The sequence below is a fragment of the Colius striatus genome, chromosome 6 (assembly GCF_028858725.1).
Source record: "Colius striatus isolate bColStr4 chromosome 6, bColStr4.1.hap1, whole genome shotgun sequence".
Classification (NCBI taxonomy): domain Eukaryota; kingdom Metazoa; phylum Chordata; class Aves; order Coliiformes; family Coliidae; genus Colius; species Colius striatus.
In genome coordinates, this window is record NC_084764.1 from 17,674,955 (window position 1) to 17,696,657 (window position 21,703).

At 38.8% G+C, this 21,703-nt stretch overlaps 1 protein-coding gene across 3 annotated transcripts in view; it reads left to right on the top strand.

The window, feature by feature from the left end:
* Positions 1 to 854: 854 nt before the first annotated feature.
* The window catches only part of NUBPL (NUBP iron-sulfur cluster assembly factor, mitochondrial), an 86,578-nt gene continuing 65,729 nt past the window's right edge, over positions 855 to 21,703 (top strand). For 2 of the 3 annotated variants that reach the window (XM_061998727.1, XM_061998728.1), the window contains exons 1-4: positions 2,025 to 2,075; positions 5,713 to 5,747; positions 18,281 to 18,344; positions 19,010 to 19,100. In XM_061998727.1, coding sequence (XP_061854711.1) covers positions 19,064 to 19,100 — 37 coding nt within the window. In that variant the 5' untranslated portion in view covers positions 2,025 to 2,075; positions 5,713 to 5,747; positions 18,281 to 18,344; positions 19,010 to 19,063. Of the gene's footprint in view, positions 1,018 to 1,927; positions 2,076 to 5,712; positions 5,748 to 18,280; positions 18,345 to 19,009; positions 19,101 to 21,703 lie in introns of those variants that run through there. The other variant, XM_061998726.1, reaches the window with a different exon arrangement.

Genomic DNA, 21,703 nt, shown 5'->3' on the forward strand with positions numbered 1-21,703 from the left:
ACAGCCTGAAACTGCCAAGATCTGAATTAATTCTATAATACCACTTAGATGAATAAGGATTATTCATGGAATTGTCAAGAGCCAATCATGTCTAACCAATCTAATTTTCTTCCACAACGTAGTTACAAGCCTTGCAGGTGGGAGAGGAGTAGATGACATGTATCTTAAAGCTTTAAACAAATCTCACATGACATAAGTAACAGAAACGTGATTTTGATGAAAAATCTATGGAGTGTGTGTAAACTATCTGGAAAGCAATTATCCAGTGCTTCAGTATTAGTATGCCCCTAGAAACCAGTTAGCGTCTCTTCTGGAAGGTCTCTTTTTTCTTTCAATTAATGATCCAAATGTTGAAATGGAATGTACTTCTTATATTTGCAGAGGACTCGAACCAAAGAGGGACCAAGCTCTTGGCCAACCATTTTGTGAGCCAAGATGAGAATTCAAAAGGCACCTACAAGCTTAAAGAGCGTGGCAGGGAAAACCAGAACGAGACTCAGCGGGACAAGTACAACACTATGAGGAATAACCCCAAGTAAATTTGTGATGCGTATGGTCACCTTGTATGGTCCCCTTCGTTCCAGTTTTCTTATAGACGGCGACAAGGAGCAGCTTTTTTGTGGCGCTGCTTTATAGTGCCACCGCTTGACACTTTATCCGGGAAGGCCTTGGTCTGTTCCACCAAAGTCCGCAACCCCCGCAGTCCTCAGCACAAAACCTTGCATCTCCAGCCAGCTCCCTGGTCTCCCGTGGCTATGCAGGAGCCAGGGCACTGGCCAAGCGGGGAGAAGCGCGGAGGCACCCGGCGCGGCGCAGGGGGCGGGCTGAGGCGCGCCGACACGGCGCCATGTCATCGCGCGCGCGGCGGGCCGGGCGGCGGGCATGGGAGCTGCCGCCTGGCGCTGGGCGCTGCGCACCGCCCGCCTCCGCGGCGGCGGCGGGAGGACTCTACTGAGGCCGCGGTGCCCGCCGCGCCGCGGCCCCGTTGCTTGCTCCTCTCCGTTTGTCGAATCAGCGGTGAGTGAAGAGTGAGCTTTCCGCCATGCGCCGGGTGCACCCCGGGGCGGGAGGGAAGCGGGACGGCCGTGCCCGCCGGCCGCGGGGAGGGTCGAGCTGCCTGTGTGCCTGGGGGGAGCTGCGGGGATGTGGGAGGCAGGAGCGCCGCCGCGGTGCCCTGACGGGCAGGGTCCCGGCCGTTCAGCAGTCGCTCCGCGGTGTGGAGATGCGGTCGCTGCAGGGCGTTAGCGGCGCGAGGCGGTCTGGGACAGCAGCCGGGCCGAGCAGGGGGAGATGAACATCTGCTCCGTTTTTGCCTGGACCTGAGTCCATTCTGTGGAGATGATGAGCGGTCACTCACCGCCGCTGGTGCTAAAATTGGGTCACCGGGAAGTAGGTAGGACGCTGCCTGTAGGGATGGAAGCTTCTGTCTGGTGGCACATTCTGTCCTGCTGCGAGGCCCCGCGGCGTGCGGGAGAGCTGTCGGACGTAACAACGCAGACGTGGTTCCTTAGGTAGGACAAGCACTCTGGAGGCGGGACGGCTCTCTGGAAAGCTGCCCGTGCCTCATCGGCGCCTTAGCACTTCGGATTTCAATTCCTTTGCAGTTAGCTGTATTTGTTGTGCCTGAAGCAACTGACATAAAAGACCAGTAGATTTAGTGTAATTTTTTTAAGGCTTCCAACTTTTTAAATGGTGTTTTGGTTTATTTTAACACAAACCCTAATCCTTTCTGCTGCCCACGGGGTTAAGTAGGCCCCATTCCTGCCAGCCTTCCTGCCTGTGAAGCAGGAGCCCTTTGGGACAGCCTGTGTTTTTTTGACCAGTAGTGAAAAATTCTCAGCGCACAGGTGTGTTCTTAATTTTCAGCCTTCTCTGTGAAAACTGCAGGTTGTCACATACACATTGGCTTGCTTTCTGTTCTTGTTAGTCCTTAGGCTCCAGGGATGAGGCTGTAAGGGACAAACGCGCCCAGATCCTGTCACGTGGGCTGCCGAAACAGAAGCCCATAAAAGGAGTTAAGCAGGTGGTGGTCTTGGCTTCTGGAAAAGGGGGAGTTGGAAAATCAACAACAGCGGGTAAGATATATTTTTTTTAATAGTTTACTTTGCACATTTTGTAATACTTTGTATGAAATATTTGGACACTTGTGTCATTACCCTGTAATTGAGTCCCAGTAACAGCTTTTAACCTCTGTCAGGTCCCATCATGGCCATTAAGACTCTAGGTGGGTACAGAAGTCTTATCTTTAAATGAAGTAAAAATCGAGCAGACTGTTTTGAAATAATATCTTCATAATAGTGCAGTGCTGTCCTGGGACAGTCTCCTTTCTTAATAGATAGTGTAAACTGAGGTGGAAGAAACATATACCTGTGCAGTGATACTGTTCTTTTTTCCCTGGCACCATAGGTACATGTGTAGAATGCTCCTCTGTGCTATGTCAGCATATTCAGATGCTTTGTAAAGGATACTAGTATTAAGAAGGTTTAAAAATCGGGTCTCAAATGTTCTCAACTTTTGCAGGTGTTTCATAAACAAAAGGTGAAACTAGTTATAAACCACACAAAGTGGTCATAGCCTTGTGAAGGACCTTTAACTCTTCTCTCAGTCCCACTGTTAGGTTTTGAGTTAATTTTTCTCTCACTTGCTGTTCTTAGGCAGTAGAACAAGATAGTACGTGGGTTACCAGTACTGTAGAAATTTGCTTGAACTTAGAGCAAAGGTGGCAGTGAAGATAAACCTCTTTGAAAATATCTCCTTGAAGCAACAGAAATTTGTTTAAAGGCCTCTTCTTTAGTGTCTAGGTTGGAAAAGAGAGATTCTTTAGTTGAATGTTGTCTACTGTTCCTTTCCATTTGTTGTGAATAATACATTGATGTAGCTCTTAATTTCTCATTTTGTGTTTTGTATTTCAGCTATACTTGAAAAGTACTAGATATCTAATAAACACTAGAACAGACAAACACGATATCTGTAGTTAAGAGTAACTATACTTTAAAAAATTGAAAGTAATTTTTGGTATATAGGATACACAGGTATACTGTCCTAAACACAGGATACACATTGCTGTCTGAAGACATGCAAAACAATCAGCACTTGCGTTTCTTAATGATGTGGCTTTTGGTTGATGATTATAATTTAAAGGCTGTATTTTTCAGGTTACTGAAAATGCCAAATATCAATTCACAAAATGAACATAGTTTGAACAGTAAATTAATTTCATCCACCTCATGTCTGCAAAGAAATGCGCAAGTTTAAGTTCCACTCAGTGGCGTCTGCATGCAATTTGTACATGTCTGTATGTAAATGGTACATAAAATATAATCTATATATAAATAATACTTAGAGCTGGGAGTTCATACCCATGCATTTAAAAATAAAAAAATAGGGTTCATCAAGCATTATGAGAGTTGAAATGTAAATTAACTATTCAAATATTGCTGAATTGAACAGCTTTTTGTTGAAGAATGCATTTGTTTATAATATGTAGAAGAAAAAAGTGTAGCTTCTTGTTTATTAAAATGAGAATAAATGTTATGGTTCAGATAAAGAATTGAAGATCAGATAACTTGTATGAACAAAAGTATTGCATGGCATCACTGCTTAATTATGTACTTAAAATTATATTCTTCGTAATGGAGGTTTGTGGGTAACATGTTTTGTGACAGCTATGTTGACTCATTTTGAGATGAGGAGTTGGAAAGGAGGAGGATAGCATACACCTCTAATTCCTAAAGCACCAGAAAAAATATAACCAGTCTCATTGTCTGTATCTCTCTGAAGGTCTCTCAAAGCTCTTTGTATTCTATATTTATGTTTCGGTTACTCCAGATCTCCATTTCAGGACAAGTGGATATGCATTCTGGTCAAATTTGTCAGGGCCACTCCTTAAGCTGCTGAATAACTCTTTCTGTTTGTTGCATATGGCTTTTATATTGTATTCTCTTGTAGCACTTTTTGTTCTTCTGAAATCAATGTACTCAGTGATTAAAAGAAGATACTGTATTATAGGAAAAATATTTTCCAATGTGTGTTTAAATACTTTGGTTGTTTTTTTGTTGTTTTATTTATGGGAACTAAATAGTTAAGGCCAACATGAATGTTTAGGGTAAGGTTAGGTCCTGTGCTGCATTTCTGTACTTTTGGAACTGATGGTAATACAAAGACAACAGAGTGCAAGAATCAGCTGTGGTTCAACAGAAAATGTGAGGTGTTCCGTTAGATATCCAGCTAAAAAACCTCAGGTTTTCCCACTCTATTATTCCCACTGTCTCCTTTTTTTCCCTTCAATAGTCAAATATCCTTTACTGAAGAAGCATTGTAGATCATACGTTAGTTTTTGTACATTATAATTGTATAGGAAGAAGACAGATGTTTAAAGTGACTTTAAGATGGTGTGTGAATTAACTTGCTGCTTCCTTAGTGCCTCTTCAGACATGAGCCTTTTTTTTTTTAAATTATCATCGTGTGGTTTTTTTTCTCCTTTTCTCAACTTTTTAGGTGAGTCTCCAAATTTCAGAGGATGAATTTTCCTCTGATAGATTTTATTAATGTTTGCTATTTAAAAAGATGCTTGATTCCCTGAATCAATGTGCTTTATCAGTTGAGGAGTAAACAGGCTCTGTGCTTCTTAGGGATAGGTGTACAATTTTCCTCATTAACCTCCTCACCATTTTGTTTAAAGGAACTTTTCTTTCTCAGTACTAAGTTCTTTAAGCTGGGAATCTTGCTCTGTAGCATGTTGTCAACACCTATATACTCCTCCAGTAGAATGAGACTGCTGGCAGCTTATCTTTTTTAAAAAGCTGTGGACTGACATACAGCAATGTGTAAAGACAGCAAAAGATGTTACCCAAGAAAGAGTGTGTGTGTTGGATTTTTTAGGGTTTTTTGTTGTTTGGTTGTGGTGTTGTTTTTTCTTTAAAAAACAAGTTACTACTTGGGTTATAACACTAGTGTTTGGTTATACTGAAGCTTCTTGGAGGTCTTCCAACGTAATTGAGGCTGGTGAGCCATTATAAAAGAGCGTTTCTTGCATGTGCTTTTTAGTTATGGGAGTTAAGTATTGATGGAAATGTAAAAGCTACAAATAACCTCACAGTGTTTTTAATTGCTTCATCCTGGTTTTCTGTTTCTTTAGTTGTTATAGGTGCTTTCAGGGTAGATGAGACATTGTTTTCTGACGTAAAAATCAAGTGGAAAAGCATACATTGCACCTTCTTCCAGAAAAAAATAATTTTTCTGGTTACTGTACTTTGAAAGTTTAGATCAATACTTACCTCATCTCTGGCTTTAAGAAAGTTCAGTAAAGACTCTGGGGAAGGTTACTTGTGGTAGAGGATTGTTTAAGTTTTATGATACAATTCCAGCTTTCAAAAGTCAAATGGGTACCTTAAAAAGTCTTTCTTAATGTTGTCCTCTGGCAAAACACTTAGATTGTAACTTAGAGTTTGTAAGTTTTAACAGATTAGATTGAGTTTGCTAGCCTGCTAGCCTGTTTGCTATCAGTCTGCTAGCAAACACAGACTGATATGTGGGTGCTGCTTCTGCTTAAATTAGTAATATTGTAGCAGTGCAAGAAGCTAAGAACCAAGATGATGAATGCAGTTATTCAGTGTGATTTATTTATATTATCTATATTTTTGTGTTACTAATTCTCAGTAGTTAGGAAACGAGTTTTCTTGCACTTATATATCTATTTTTTTTTTTTTACAGTAAATATAGCCCTTGCCCTGGCAGCAAATGATTCGGTAAGTGAACATTTAATTAATCAGCATTAGTCTAAAACAAATGTGTGTATCATAAATAAAATAGTTACTACTGGGGCATACATTATGTTACATACATTAAGTTTTTACTCTGACAATTAATATTTTCTTTGTTTCCTTCATGGACTTTTGAGTTTATATTAATTTGTTTATATTTTATCAGCACCACGAATTACTTAGTAGCTCTCATCCATCATCTGTGTTTGGCTATGTCTGTTCACATAACATTCTCATCAGAAAGCTCAAGCAGTGTGGCTTGGATGAGTGGACAATGAGGTTGATTGAGAGCTGGCTGAATGACAGAGTCCAGAGGGTGGTGATCAATGGCACAGAATCGAGTTGGAGGCTTGTGGCCAGTGGAGTTCCACAGGGATTGGTTCTGGGGCCAGTCTTGTTCAACATCTTCGTCAACAACCTGAATGAGGGGACAGAGTGTACCCTCAGCAAGTTGGCTGATGACACCAAGCTCGGAGGACTGGCTGATTCCCCAGAGGCTGTGCTGCCATTCAGCGGCATCTGGAACGGCTTGAGAGCTGGGCAGAGAGGAACCTCATGAGGTTCAACAAGGACAAGTGCAGAGTCCTGCATCTTGGGAGGAACAACCCCATGCACCAGTACAGGCTGGGGATTGACCTGCTGGAGAGCAGCTTTGCAGAGAGAGACCTGGGAGTCCTGATTGATAATAAACTAAACATGAGCCAGGAATGTGCCCTTGTGGCCAAGAAGGCCAATGGCATCCTGGGATGCATCAAGAAGAGTGTGGCCAGCAGGTTGAGGGAGGTTCTGCTCCCCTTCTCCTCTGCCCTGGTGAGGCCTCATCTGGAGTCCTCTGTCCAGTTCTGGGCTCCTCAGCTCAAGAGGGACAGAGAACTTCTGGAGACAGTCCAGAGCAGGCCCACCAAGATGATCAGGGAACTGGAACATCTTTCATATGACAAAAGGCTGTGGGAACTGGGGCTGTTTAGTCTAGAAAAGAGAAGACTGAGAGGGGATCTTATTAATATTTACAAATATCCAAATGGCGGGTGTCAGGAGGTTGGGGCATCCCTTTTTTCTGTAGTAGCTAGCAACAGGACAAGGGGTAATGGGATGAAGCTGGAACACAAAAAGTTCCATTTAAATATAAGAAGAAATTATTTTACTGTGAGGGTGACAGAGCAGTGGAACAGGCTGCCCAGAGGGGTTGTGGAGTCTCCTTCCTTGGAGGTCTTCAAGACCTGCCTGGACATGTTCCTATGTGACTTGATCTAGGTTGACCTGCTTCTGCAGGGTGGTTGGATTACATGATCTCTAAAGGTCCCTTCCAACACTACCATTCTGTGGCTCTATGAATGTCTCTGAGTTCAGCTGCAATTCTGCAAGGATGTGTAGACATGGTAGATGACGTTTGTGCAAGATGGAGACATGTAATAAATAAATTCTATCACTTAAGAGCACTAGCTTGAAAAAAGTATGAGTAAATGCTGGATGATGTCCAAATCATTTTTTTATAGTTCTGAAGATTTACTCTTTCTTGAGAAATTTTTGTGTATATATAAATAGCTCAGCAAAAAAAGGAGCTACATGTCTTCTCTAAACCTTGGAAGTACATTTTTAGAATGACAAAATATCGTTGCACAGTTTGGTATTGCTCAAGCTATTACTTGGATTATAAATAGATAGTGGGGAACCATTCAAGTGTAAAAACAACAGGTCTTTGTTAGGTCCACCTGCTTTTAGGAACTGGGAGTAGTTCTGTTGTGCACATTTACTGCCACAGGTAAACTTGGAAGCAAGTTTCACTTCCTCTGTAAAGATTTGTAATGCAGTTTTTGTACTCATAAAGCATTAATTAAATACAAAATATCCTCAAGTACTTTAATCTGGTAAATGTAGCCGTTTTTTTTTGTTATAAAAGAAAACAATGGGTAGAAGGAGTGAGATTTACATGCAATATACACTTTTCTGGTAGTAATTTTGTAAAAGATTAAAAATATTTCCATAAAATCAGCCATACTTGATAAGAAGAGTTTAAAGCTGTTATATGAAATATGTACTGTTTGTAATGGCATCTGATCTTGATATTTCACAGTTTTTAATTCTGTGTTTTAAATAGGCTGCTAAAGTAATTTGGTTTCAGAGAAAAATCTGTCATCTTGAAAAGCAAAACTGCTTGAATGGTCCCTTCTAATTAACTTTAAAACATGGCATTTGCTGTAATACTTTTACAAAATGAATGTGATCCTGCAATGTGATCTGTGTTGTGGGACGGTAATTGAGTAGCTCCGTGGAAACCAAGTCAACTAATTGCACATAACTTTCTGTACCATTGTTTTTAGGATTGTACCTCGTACTTTTCAAACATACAGTTTTGTGCATTGTTTAAATTTATATTTAAGTGAAGCATCTCCTAGTAATTCTGCAATATGGAAGCTTGGAGATTATGCCCTCTGTTAGGAGTTAAACATCTGGCTTTAAACATAATAATATGGTACACCACTTCAGTAGCCCATTAAAACACTTGTAAAGCACACAAATAAGAGAGATCATAGACTGGAATGTTTTAAGAGGTTGTTGCTGCAGTTGTCTGGAAAATTAGAGACTGAGAAATAAAGAAACTAAGAAAGTTAAGGAAACATAGCATATGCTAGTCATTTCTGATGTTATGAGTATGTGATGGTGTAAAATTGGAGGCCAGCATGTGGTGGGTGTTAATCAATGAGGAGTGGCTGAATTGAGGAAATAGCTGTGACTTGCATGACCTGATGGTTGCAGTTTAGCAAAATGCTGCCATGATGAAATTCTGCATTGGTTCAGTTACTGGTTAGAAAAATATGAAATTAAGTTGGATTGAATAAACTTCTATCTTGCTTGTTCATACACTTTGATATATATTAAGATAATGATGGCATACATCACATTTCTATTTTAATCTTTGGACTTGAATTTGCTACTGTGTTCATTTTTGTACTCCCATTGATTTCAAGTCACTAGTTTTGTGAGTCAAAGTTATGAAATTAGTATCTCTGTGACCTTGATTCAAGCTGGGATTGTCCACTGCTCTGAAGGGATCATTGCAATGTTCAGTTTTTGTTACAGTGAAATAGCTAAGGTTGTTTTACAGAGTCCATTGGTGCATCCTACTGAAGTTTATAGTAATTTTTTTTTTACCTCATACGTGCAGCAATGGACCTATTATGTTTTAGATTTAATAACTGCAAAATGTGCATTACCTTTCTGTGGTTTCCCTTCCCTTCATTGCTATTGTAAATTCATGTCTTTCTGAGGTGGTAGTAATGATTCTGTTAGTAGATCGGAGCTTCAGTAGCCTGCTGCTCAATCCAGTCTTTATATCTCTCATAAGCAAAACACAGGTTTACAGAAACCGATGCTTGAACTTGAGGTACTGTTTGAAGGAGGAAAAAAAAGGGCTCGGGAAGAAAGATAGGTCATTGTGACAAAAAGCTCTGTGCATCAGATACAGTCTATTTCTGTTACAAGTTCAATGTTTGTAACTAGATTTTCAAAGTAAGTATTATACTGGAGCTAAATGAATTTAAAAATAATGTTGTCTTCTGATACTTCAGATCTTTTTCTAAGACATACAGGTCACAGTCTATTGATAAGTGTTTTCTGGAGAGAGAGATCTGTGGAAGATGGTTTCAGAGGAGATTGGATTAGAGTAGATTCTTGCTGCTTTCAGTAACAGCTGTGACATCGTATTATTGGATAGTCATAAGACGGAAGAAGAGTAACAGTCAAAGTGTAAAGAATTTTTTTTGTCCTCTTTGTAAAAGAAAGCTTCCTTCCATCTCCTCTTGAAAGACTACTTTCTTTAGTTAAAAACCAGAACCCAAACCCTACTGTTTCTGGGGATTTTTCTTTCCTTGTTTAATATGGAAGCTTTTTGGGTTATAGTGATGATCTGAAGTATTAAGGCATTGACAGAGCCTGGGACATTGTCATTTGTGAACAGTGTTGTTGTCAGAGCTGGGATTAGAATTCAGGAGTTCAAGTCTTTCATGCTGGTGCTCAGTCTGTTCACATATTTTTACCTCATGGTTACAGAGCAAATAGTTAAACACAGGATTTCATTTAGATGCCTAGATACCACATCCAAGACAAAATAGCGTTTTTTTGAGAGTTTTGTTTTGGGGTTTTTTTTGATGCAAAGCCAGGGAAACAAGCAGCCTCTTAGTCCTTTCTGGAATATTAGATGTTTGGTACCCCACATTAACTGTTGTAGATGGATTATTTAAGAATTGTATAAGTTCTTGTGCTTGTACCAAGACCTATAAATATATACAGTGTTCTTTTTGTGTTAAGAAAGAACTTAAAAGTTTTACCCTTGTGTCCTATTTTTAATTGATTGCTTAGTTTGACAGCTGATTCTTTTAATTCTTCTGATGTATCAGCAGTCAGTTGTGCCTCCTCTAGGAGCACTTGGTAAGAATTTTTGGGTTTTGTGCCAGGACAATTAATATTCAACTAGAACGACTACTTATGAAAGCTGCCTGGCCAGAGACAATTTATTATAGTAGAAACAAGTTGAATTAATAGATGGCAGCAATAATGGTATAGAGATTGCTTGTTTATGAACAGAGTATTTTAGTGAGCAAACACCAGCTGTGCATGACTAAGGATGGCACAAATCCAGTTGGGAGGCTGCATACTTGTGCTGTCACTATGAGGCAAGCTCCCCAGTCAGATTTCCTTTGACTCTCCTTCTCTTTCCAGGAAGATTTACATTTTTTACTATAGGATGAAATGGTTTTTGTGTTTCGAAGGACAGAGGAGCAAGAAGTAAAACTATATGGAACAAATTGGGGTGTAAACACAACCAAGTGGCTTCTCCTGCAGTAGTGGGGTTGCATGGTTAAAGGCATCAGTTTTAACTATTCTAGCCTACTCTATGCCAGGAGATTATTGAGTTAAGCAGACCAGAGCCAAAATTTGAAATAAAATCAAGGGTGATTTTATCTTCGGGAGCGGCCTTTGTTTTGCCAAGGACAGCCGCTGGTTTCTGAGGAAGGCGGGATTTTAAACGTGAGCCCGTGGGTGTTGTGGAGGGCGAGAGACGGCCAGCCGGCAGAGGGCGCGCGGGGCGCGGGCAGGCGCTTCCCGCCGCCTCAGGCGCCCACAGGCCAAACGCTTTGCCTTGCCGTGTTAATAGACTTCGGTAAGTTGATGATTAGCTACACGGGAAACACTTATTCAGACGTGATCACAGTCAAAATATCACAAAGCGGGTTTGATTTGTTTTGTATGCATACACAAGTAAGAGGTTTCTCACAAATACATAGTCAGTTATAGCATAGAAATGATGTAGTTGCAAGTAGAATCTTCATGTGAATTCACTATTGTGATAACAAAATTAGGTTTACTTATTAAAAAAACTATATTTAATCAAACACACATTAATTTAAAACTACTTAGAATCCATGGAGCCTATTTTCTTTACATTCCAATTTTTTTTCCCCCAGATATTTGGCTCCTGTAATTTTTCTACAGGATAGCATTTGGCTGCTGCATTAATAGATGACTTAACAATGTGCATACGTTTCTTTCTGGTAAGGAAAAATTTCAGTTGGGGGAAGCAAACAGATATAGAAGAATTTAGACAAAAACTGACTTCTTTACTGTATAAGTATAGTGTGAAGGCAAGTTTTGACCTGTTTTGTCCTCCTCCTGTGCAGCTTTCCTAATTATTAGGCTGGATTTCCAGGCATCTTTACCTTTGTTGCTTAGAGAATGAGAAGATTTTAATTGCTATAGATAACCTGTTCATCCTTGTCAATAAAGCTGGAGATGTCAGTTAGAATTGATTGGTGTTATCTTGCAATGACAGCTCAGCTTCTAGATTACCTGAGAAAAAGAGAGAATAAAGCTTTAAAATCTTACTGTTTTTCAAGTACAAAATGAGTGAAATGAAACATTTTTAAACACAGGCCATGTTTTATTTAACTCAATGACTAGATACTTAATTTGAGGAAAATTTTTGCTTAAAAAAAAGTATTGCATAAAATTATATAGGTTTAATATATATTGCATAGAGTTATATATGTAAGGCTAATAACATGCATCCTGAGTCTTCAAGTCATTGAAAGCCTAGTGCAGATGTCAGAGAGAGTGATGTGAAAGGTGGAGTGTATTTTTAGTAATGTGGCATGCTGTGAAAGCAGTGAGGCATTTGAAGAGATAGAGTAATATTTGAGATTCTGTTTTGGATTTTGGTAGTTTTTAAAATGGTACTGAATTTATTTTTTTGTTTTAATAGGATACATAATGTGCAAGAAGGCCAAACAAGTTTGAATTACTGATACCTGATTATATAGAAATCATTCTAGGAGTTACTGCAAACTTATGTGGAAAAAAGTACCAGACAAGTTCCTTAGCTGAGAGAATATTAAAAGATTTTCATATGAAGAAAAAGGGCTCTTAAACCAGTAGTAGAGTGAGTGTTTAAAAGAAGTCTACATTTCTAGGATGGAGAGTGAGGAAACTGCAGTGGTGCTTTTTTTCATAGGGCCATAGAATGGTAGTGGTGGAAGGGACCTTTAGAGATCATGTAGTCCAACCACCCTTCAGAAGCAGGTCAACCTAGATCAAGTCACACAGGAACATGTCCAGGCAGGTCTTGAAGACCTCCAAGGAAGGAGACTCCACAACCCCTCTGGGCAGCCTGTTCCACTGCTCTGTCACCCTCACAGTAATATAATTTCTTCTTATATTTAAATGGAACTTTTTGTGTTCCAGCTTCATCCCATTACCCCTTGTCCTGTTGCTAGCTACTACAGAAAAAAGGGATGCCCCAACCTCCTGACACCCGCCATTTGGATATTTGTAAATATTAATAAGATCCCCTCTCAGTCTTCTCTTTTCTAGACTAAACAGCCCCAGTTCCCACAGCCTTTTGTCATATGAAAGATGTTCCAGTTCCCTGATCATCTTGGTGGGCCTGCTCTGGACTGTCTCCAGCAGTTCCCTGTCCCTCTTGAGCTGAGGATCCCACAACTGGACCGAGGACTCCAGATGAGGCCTCACCAGGGCAGAGGAGAAGGGGAGCAGAACCTCCCTCAACCTGCTGGCCACACTCTTCTTGATGCATCCCAGGATGCCATTGGCCTTCTTGGCCACAAGGGCACATTCCTGGCTCATGTTTAGTTTATTATCAATCAGGACTCCCAGGTCTCTCTCTGCAAAGCTGCTCTCCAGCAGGTCAATCCCCAGCCTGTACTGGTGCATGGGGTTGTTCCTCCCAAGATGCAGGACTCTGCACTTGTCCTTGTTGAACCTCATGAGGTTCCTCTCTGCCCAGCTCTCAAGCCGTTCCAGATGCCGCTGAATGGCAACATAGCCTCTGGGGAATCAGCCAGTCCTCCGAGCTTGGTGTCATCAGCCAACTTGCTGAGGGTACACTCTGTCCCCTCATTCAGGTTGTTGACGAAGATGTTGAACAAGACTGGCCCCAGAACCGATCCCTGTGGAACTCCACTGGCCACAAGCCTCCAACTCGATTCTGTGCCATTGATCACCACCTTCTGGACTCTGTCATTCAGCCAGCTCTCAATCAACCTCATTGTCCACTCATCCAAGCCACACTGCCTGAGCAGTGATGAGGGTGTTATGGGAGACAGTGTCAAAAGCCTTGCTGAAGTCAAGGTAGATGACATCTGCTCTCCCCTCATCTAGCCAGCCAGTTATGCCCTTATAGAAGGCTATCAGGTTGGTCAAACAGGATTTCCCCTTGGTGAATCCTTGTTGACTCCCCTTGATAACCATTTTTTCCTTCATGTGTTTAGTGACAACATTCAGGATGAGTTGTTCCATCACCTTTCCATGGATGGAGGTGAGGCTGACTGGCCTGTAGTTTCCTGGGTTATCCTTCTTGCCCTTTTTGAAGACTGGAGTGACATTGGCCTTTCTCCAGTTCTCAGGCACCTCGCCTGCCCTCCATGATTGTTCAAAAAATGATGGAGAGCAGCTTAGCAATCACTTCAGCCAGCTCTCTCAGCACTCTAGGATGCATCCCATCAGGACCCATTGACTTAGGAGCCTTAAACTTGGCCAACAAGTCTTTAACCTTTCCTCTTCCACCCAGGGCAAGTCCTCTGCTGTCGTGGCCATCCTGTTATCCTTGCTGAGCTGGGCTTCCTGAGGGCTGGCCTTGGCCATAAAGACTGAAGCAAGAAAGCATTCAGTACTTCGGCCTTCTCTGCATCCTGGGTCAGCAGGGCACCCTCTGTGTTTAGTAGTGGACCCACATTCCCCCTCATCATCCTTCTGCTGCTGATGTACTTGAAAAATGCCTTATTACTGTCCTTAACATCCCTGGCTAAATTTAATTCTGGAAGGGCTCTAGCCCTTTTTGGCTTTAAACCAATTTATAGCTAGGCACTTAGTGTGCAGCTGAAAAAGAATTAGGGATGAAAAGATGGCTATTCAGTGTGTCAGTATATCAAACCAGGAATCCAGAGCCTATCCTGATTTTAAGTTCCTTTTTGTCCTTTGTGTTGCTGCTTGCAGTTTGGGATTAGCTCTAAGTCCATAATGACATTAAAAGCGTAAACTGAGAATTTCTGGAATTTTTGTCTTTGGAATGGGCTGCAGCTACTGAATGTTGGCAGTGCTTCTAATGTAGGGAATCCTTCACCATATAAAACTACAACAGTCCACTACCTCTGCATCCATCCTTCCCAGGCTGAACACCAGGGAATTCTGGTGATATGCTGAGTTTACTTCAAAGTAAAATGCCATCCAGTACTGTCCGGTGGGGATACATGTACCCTACCAAGTATGGAGGAAAGTCTCAGAAAAGATGACTGAAAATGAAGTTAATGCTATCAAAGAGTCTCTGGATGTTTAGCAGTAACATACACAACTATTTATAACAGCTTTTTTATTTTGATTTTTTTTCTCTTTTTTCCCCCCTTTTCCTTCTGTCTGTTGGCACAAAGTCTTTTATCAGTCTTGTTTCTCACTGAAGCATTTGGCAACTTGGAATCAATGAATATCACCAGATTCTTCACTGAACACAGAATTATGTAGGGAGGGGTTCTCTGTGATATAAATGAATGGAACTCGTTGTGTGCGGTTGAAAAATTTGTCACTGGAATGTATAACTGATTTCATAGTTAATATTACCTGAAAGAAAAGGGAACCTACACATAAGGAAAGTGCATTGGAGAGACTAAAGAACTCTTAAGTGTCTGCTAAAATAGTCAATGAGAGGAAAGATACAGATAATTTTGTAATTAGCATGAACTTATGTCATCTTTATAAGGACCATGTATACCAAAAATCTCCTCCCTAAGAGTGCAACCGTGATAGCAATTGAATAATTTTGAATCTGTTTAAGGGAATGCAAAAGAGGCAAACCTTTCTGCTTTTTTTTATAAGACCTCTCTCTACCAGTATAGAGGGACTGTGTCTAATGTGGCCTTCAAAAACTTTACTTTTTTTCCCTAAAGGATTTATTACAATGAAGTTCAGACCTTGCAAATCATTACTTCAGAATACAGCTATCTTGCAAATCTCTGCCACTCACAAGGCAGTGGCTAAGTTCAAAGGCTAAAGTGAATTTTATGCCAAGAATCTTGCCAGAGAAGTTAAAGGAAAGAATCTTTTTAGTGAGGTTATCTATACCTGTAGTTTGTACACTACACTGAATAAAGCTGGAGGATTCTCATCTTTCAGGAATAGATGCAAGAATATATTCTTTATGTATTGATATAGCATTTTGTCTTTTAGTAAATAAAGAATCTGTGCCTGGTGACTATGAAAAGTTATTTTCATTTCTTACCATAAGTGAGAGAAGTTCCTAATTTGCAATGAAAACTTGACTGTATTTGTACTGCAGTAAGAGGTGCAGTGATTATATAGCTGTACGTTATGCTGCATATTTGTCAGAAATCTTTAGAGAGGTGTAATTGGGCTGTAACAGCGGGGTGTGCTGTGCTCTGAAAAACACTTAGAAGCAAAGGGACATTGACATACTTGGATGTACTTTGAGCGCTGTGTTTCTATCTGTGTTACTGTAAGTTTACTTTAAAAATTATCCAGCATGATGTGAGATGTATATGCATATGAAAATTATGTCAGAAGATATTAGAGATATCCTAAGGCTTTTTTTTCTTTCTTTCTTTTTAAGTTGCCTTCATGGTCCTCTAATCTATTCCTCTGCCTAGATACATTTTTTTACTTTGTCTGATGCATGTTAGGATTTGTTTTAACACAGCAGTACTTGGAAAGATGTGCTGACTTAAATGAGTGTTACATGGCTGAAAACACAATTTATTCATTTTTAAAAATTACTGTAACATGCATCTGGATTAAACTTGACTCAGCATGAGAAGTATCTGGTATTGGTAATTCTGATTAACAGTTTCATGTGGTAGCATCCAGGTGTGTGCAGATTATTTAATGTCTCGGGAGTTTAAAACATTGTAAATTCTAGAAGTGATGGTCTGATCTGTGCTGTGCTTATCTCAAATGATCCTTTGGTAGCTACCATAGTACTTTTCCAAGATAAATGAATCTTGAATAAAGAGTGATTAGTATTCTAGGGATGCTTACATACTACAAATTCAGGGATAGTTGGGAGAAACAAAACTCAAAATCTTAGCTTACTGGTCCAATGCTTTATGTATAAACTGCTACTTTTAGACAGTATGAACTCTTTTACCTAACATGTTAAACTGCTTGGTGAAGAAAATACCTTGCCTTTAGCTGTCTTTAGTGATAAATGGCAGTGACACAAAGATTTTCCAAAAGACCTTTCTCCTATAATCCTGTAGAAAGCTTACAGGAACACTTGATCTTTCATTAACATCAATTGTAGAAACTGGAGAATCTGTTAATTATTTTTCTGTTTTAAGACAAACATTTTATTGAACCATATCCACAAAAAAAAGCAATGCATCTTGGAAACTGACATATTTTTTACTTTTGAGGAAGTGTATAATTTTTTTTGAGAAATGGTTAGGTTTATTTTATTAGCTTGTAACAAAGATTAGCTTTGTAATTTAAGTAGTAGTTGAATTTGCCAAGTCCTTGATATCCCTGAGGGATATTTTTCTATTTATTTATTCTTCAGTTCTGGAAACAAATAAAAAATTACATTCCTACTGACTCCTAGGAAGATGTGGCCAGTGGTGGTGAAGATCTGACTATGCCCAGGAGGTCATGAAGTCAGTTGAATTAATTTCGATCATCCTAAATCCTCAGTCCCTTCAGGCTGTGAACAAAACTGCAGTGAACTGCAGATGACTGTAGTTAGTCAGTCATTGGATACTTACAATCCTTGTTGAGGGGAAAGCCCTCAAAATGTGGAGAGAAATTATGTCAGTCAGGTTTAAAACACTATGTAGGATTTTCTACGAATACTTATTTTCATTTGAGAAGGAATTGGGTGGCACAACCCTTAGATGATGTTTTGATGGGTTTGATTAGCTGCTGACACAGATAAAGGGACTGAGTCATAAATCTAATCTGCTAAAATATGCATTTTGTACAAGAACAAAGAAGCTCTAATACTGTTGTTGATGTCTTTGAAATCTAACATAAAAATGAGTCTTTTGAATATTTTTGAAATTGCAGCTTTCATACAGTAGACAAGAAGTAGAATAGTTTGCAGAGGAACTCTTGAGGTTTTTTTGTAATGGCTTTCGCAAGATGTTAGAAAGTAGGAAATGTTAAAAAAAACCCGCTAAATTAAATAATTAATATAATTACATATGCTTCGCTCTCTTTAATAAAAAAAGTATAGTGAAAAACTAAAATTTGGTCGAATTTTGTAGTATATGGTAGATTGTGTACAGTAATGAGCTTTTTACATCTCAGTTGTAAAATTTAATTTGCATTTGGCTTGTATTAGGTAGATTTAACACTTTAAAATGTTCATCTGCTAAGGATATTTCAAGGTTCAATATCATCAGCTTAAAAAAAGGGAAGGAGAAAAATAAAGCAACCCTCAAGAAAAACAAACTCCCAAACTCAAAGCAGTAAAAAAAATGGTCAGGCTTGCTTGTCTTGGCTTCTGTAAGTGGTTTCTTTATCTTGATGGAATTTGAGATTCATTTAGTAGTAGTGGCCTGAATACCTGGATTTTTAATTGAAGTGCATTTCTGTTTTTAAAAAAAAAAACAAACTGGTTATGTTGCCACAGAGTATACTTCATGTTTAAAAATCCTGTTCAAGGGATGGTTGCATTAAAAGCCTCGTTACAATCTTCTAGCCAGAAACTTGGTAGTTACTACAGAGCTTTTTCTGTCCATCTTTCTCATCAAAACTGTGATAACAAAGTGGCTCAATATATGATGCCAAATTATGAAAGTGTTGTCCAAAAAATGAAGCGTCAATTTTGAAACACTAACAGTGAAAGTCTGATTTGGCATTGCTGTCTTAAACTTTCAAACAAGCCTTCAAACATACGTGCTTGAAGTTTTGCAGAATGTTGAATACTGTTAGCTTTTTATAGCGCAGAAAATTGACGTTCAGCTTTTTAAAGCACTTTCTCTTTACTATTTAATTTGCAGAACTTGGTAATTGGTAGTGTGCCTTGCCATCTGTAGGAAAAATAGTTTAATTTCCACAAAATAGGTATGTATATCTATAAAAAAGCATATAGAAATGAATCTTGTAAGTCTAGACTACATAGTTGTAATAATTTTTATTTAAAGTTTATTGCCTAATGTCCCATATGTAAACCCATTTTTTGGCATTCTTTTGTGTAAATGCATTTGATTACAATGTCATGCCTGCTTAACTAGCTTCAGAGACTTTGCAGCCTTTCAAGATGGCTGCGAAAGTTTATTGTAGTCATTTCAATGGAGGATAAAAAGATGTTTCTTACATTTTTCACATTCCTTATAGTCACTAGTATAATTTAAATTGCATAAAATCAAATACATTTACAAAAATTGTTTAGTACATTTTCAATAAAATTTGGTAACTTTTAGAAAAAGTTTAAATAGTATTTCTGCGTAGGTGTATATGGAGTAGAGAGAACATTGCTTGTAACATTGATATAAAGTCTGTGGTCTAAGTAAGTAAGAAAATGTGCAAGTAAGGATTCCATCTATTGAGAATTTTGTGGAGACATCTGGCTCAACTGGTAAAAATGTTTTATTTCATGCTTCAATTGCAATTTAAAGAGGAAAGAAACAGTGATAACTTATGTCTAAAATCAACTAATAATTCATAAAGGAAGAGAGAATTTTTGGAAAAATTGTTGTGTTTTGTTGTGTTTTTTTGTTCTTACACAGACAAAAGAAGTTGGTTTGCTTGATGTGGACATATATGGACCTTCAATTCCAAAGATGATGAACTTAAAAGGAAACCCAGAATTAACACCAAGTAAGTGGAGATGATTTTTCTTGCTGTCTTCTTTATGCAGGGATGAGCATGGACCACTCATTGATGTTTCCTTAGTGTGGCACAGATGGGATGCAAACAGAAGATGAAGACATAGTGTATTTATCTTTAGTAAAGTGGTTGCTTTCAAAGCCAGCTTGTAAAACTAGGAGAATATTCAGGGTCTTTTTCTAATGTTGGTCCACAGGCTTTATGAATTTCATGGTTTATTGCTAGCAACTCTAGAGAGGGTAGCTAGGAAAGGAAGGTTATTATCAGTGGTTTTAAACTTGCTATACAAAATCCCACTATAGAAGACATCCAAATTAAAAAACAAAAACCACTAGTCTTGGAAAAAAACCCAAACTAATTTCGGAAATGAGAAAAGGATCATTACAGTAGCTTATATAAAATGCTATTTAAATGATTGTGTTTGATCTCTCTTCAGCAAAACACACCATTCCACTTGAGTAATTTTTATTTGAAGCTGTGTGTTTAGGAATGCAATGGTGGCACCTTTACTACCAGAAGGTAAAGGCAATAGTCAAAACTAATTTTCCTTCTGCTGGGAAGGATTTTGGTCTGGGGAAAAGTAAATTCAGGTAGGAGAATCTTGAGAGAAATAAGGAAGACCTAAAGTAGAAAGCTTGCATCAAGTCTTTGTACCTTTCAGAAACAACTTTGACCCAGGCCAGCCAAGCTTGAAATTGAAGAATGACTTTATCCCGATAATGTGATGCTTGAGTGTAAGGGAGTGTTTTTTTTGTGGATGGGAGGGACACTGAGGCAATAGGATTTGTTTAATGCTTTGTTCTGCCTGTTCTATGTCAAAGTGCATGTAATTATAAAAATTAAAAACATGTAACCACAGACAAAAACAATGCCACGCTATAACACCTGGCCTACACATTAACAAGTACTAGGATCCTACTGAGGAAAGTACAGTTAAGGACGTGTACTGGGTCAAATTGGACATAGAAGGGCTTCAGTGAAATAATCAATTGCAAATACTCAAGAATGCTAATGCACAGTAATTGCTAGGTAAAAGGGAAAGTTAAATATTCCTTCCACTTCCTTTCATGCCATGATGTTTGTTTATCATAGTTTGAGTTGGAAGGAACCTTTATAGGTCATCTAGTCCAAACTTCCCCCTGCAATGAGCAGGGACATCTTCAACTAGATCAGGTGGCTCTGATTCCCTTCCAACCTGATCTTAAATGTTTCCAGCGATGGGGCATCTACCACCTCTCAGGGCAACCTGCTCCAGTGTTTCACCATTGTAAAGAATTCCTTCCTTATGACTAGTTTAAATCTACTCTCTTTCAGCTTAAAACTGTCACCCCTTGTCCTATTACAACAGACCCTGCTCAAAAGTCTGTCCTCATCTTTCTTATAAGCCTCTTTTAACAGGCTTATAAGAAAGGCTGCAATAAGTACTGAAAGGCTGCAATAAGATCTTCCTTGAGCCTTCTCCAAGTTGAATAACCCCAACTCTCTTGACTTTTCCTTTACTGTTTCTGTAGAACGTCCACTGGTTAACTTATCTTAATTTGTGCACATGTATGGATATTGTGATGGTGGTTGTTCTGTTTATTCCTACTTGGTATAAAGCATACAGGATGAAATAGTGTCAATATCTTTAAAGGATGGTTATTGAGTTTGCAACTTTAGCGTCTGAAAACTTATTAAGTTGCGAACTTATGATTTTTATATAATTAAAATTCTCTCCCCGTATGCTTATACCCTGTACACTGGGTATTTCCATATATGATGCACTACATGTGCAGGTAACTGTCAGAATGAATATATTCTACATTTAAATTCCTGGCTTATAAATGCAGACGTCATTTAGATTAATTTCTGAAACAGGGGAGAGTACTTGGCTTTATTTGTTGGGTTTCTGTTTCAGTTTTTGAAGTCAAAGGCCAAGTCTGTTGTGTAAGAAATATGACACTGTTATGTCCTCAGCAGTGTTAGACTTCCTGATACAAATTGAAATATTGCTGTGTTCTCTTGTACTTTGGAGTCCATTGAAGGTTTATGTTGTACAGGCTATATTTTCCTGTAACAGTTTGTTTTTTTTTTTCTGTGAATTTTGCATTTGAAGTCCATTACATGATAAGAACACAAAAGGGACTATGTTGTAGCATACTTCGTATCTCTCCCTTTGCCTTTTTATGTGACATTGAGTTTTTCCTTTCCAAAGAAGACCAGGTGTAAATTTGATTCTCCATTTTTTTTTCCTTACTGTCTGAAAAATGGTTTAGTTAACTTTGAACTTGTTATAAATTTTGTTCTGTATTTCATTAATCCATACTGAATTTAAATCCATGTTGTAAGCCACAAATAAGCAAGTTACTCAGTTTATTTCATATGGTCATACAGATTAAGTTGTTATGAATGCAAGATGTATACTCAGTCAGATGTTAGGACAACTGAATTTTGTTTGTATATGAATTTAAGTGACTGTAGATATTTTGGGTGTACAGTTAAGATTTCACTGTAAGCTCTTGTCTTAATGTGTTTTGAATGTTATTAAAAATACAAAATTAAGTGTACTAGAAAGAAATTAGAGAATTTCCCTGAATTGAAACTGCTGCTGTTGA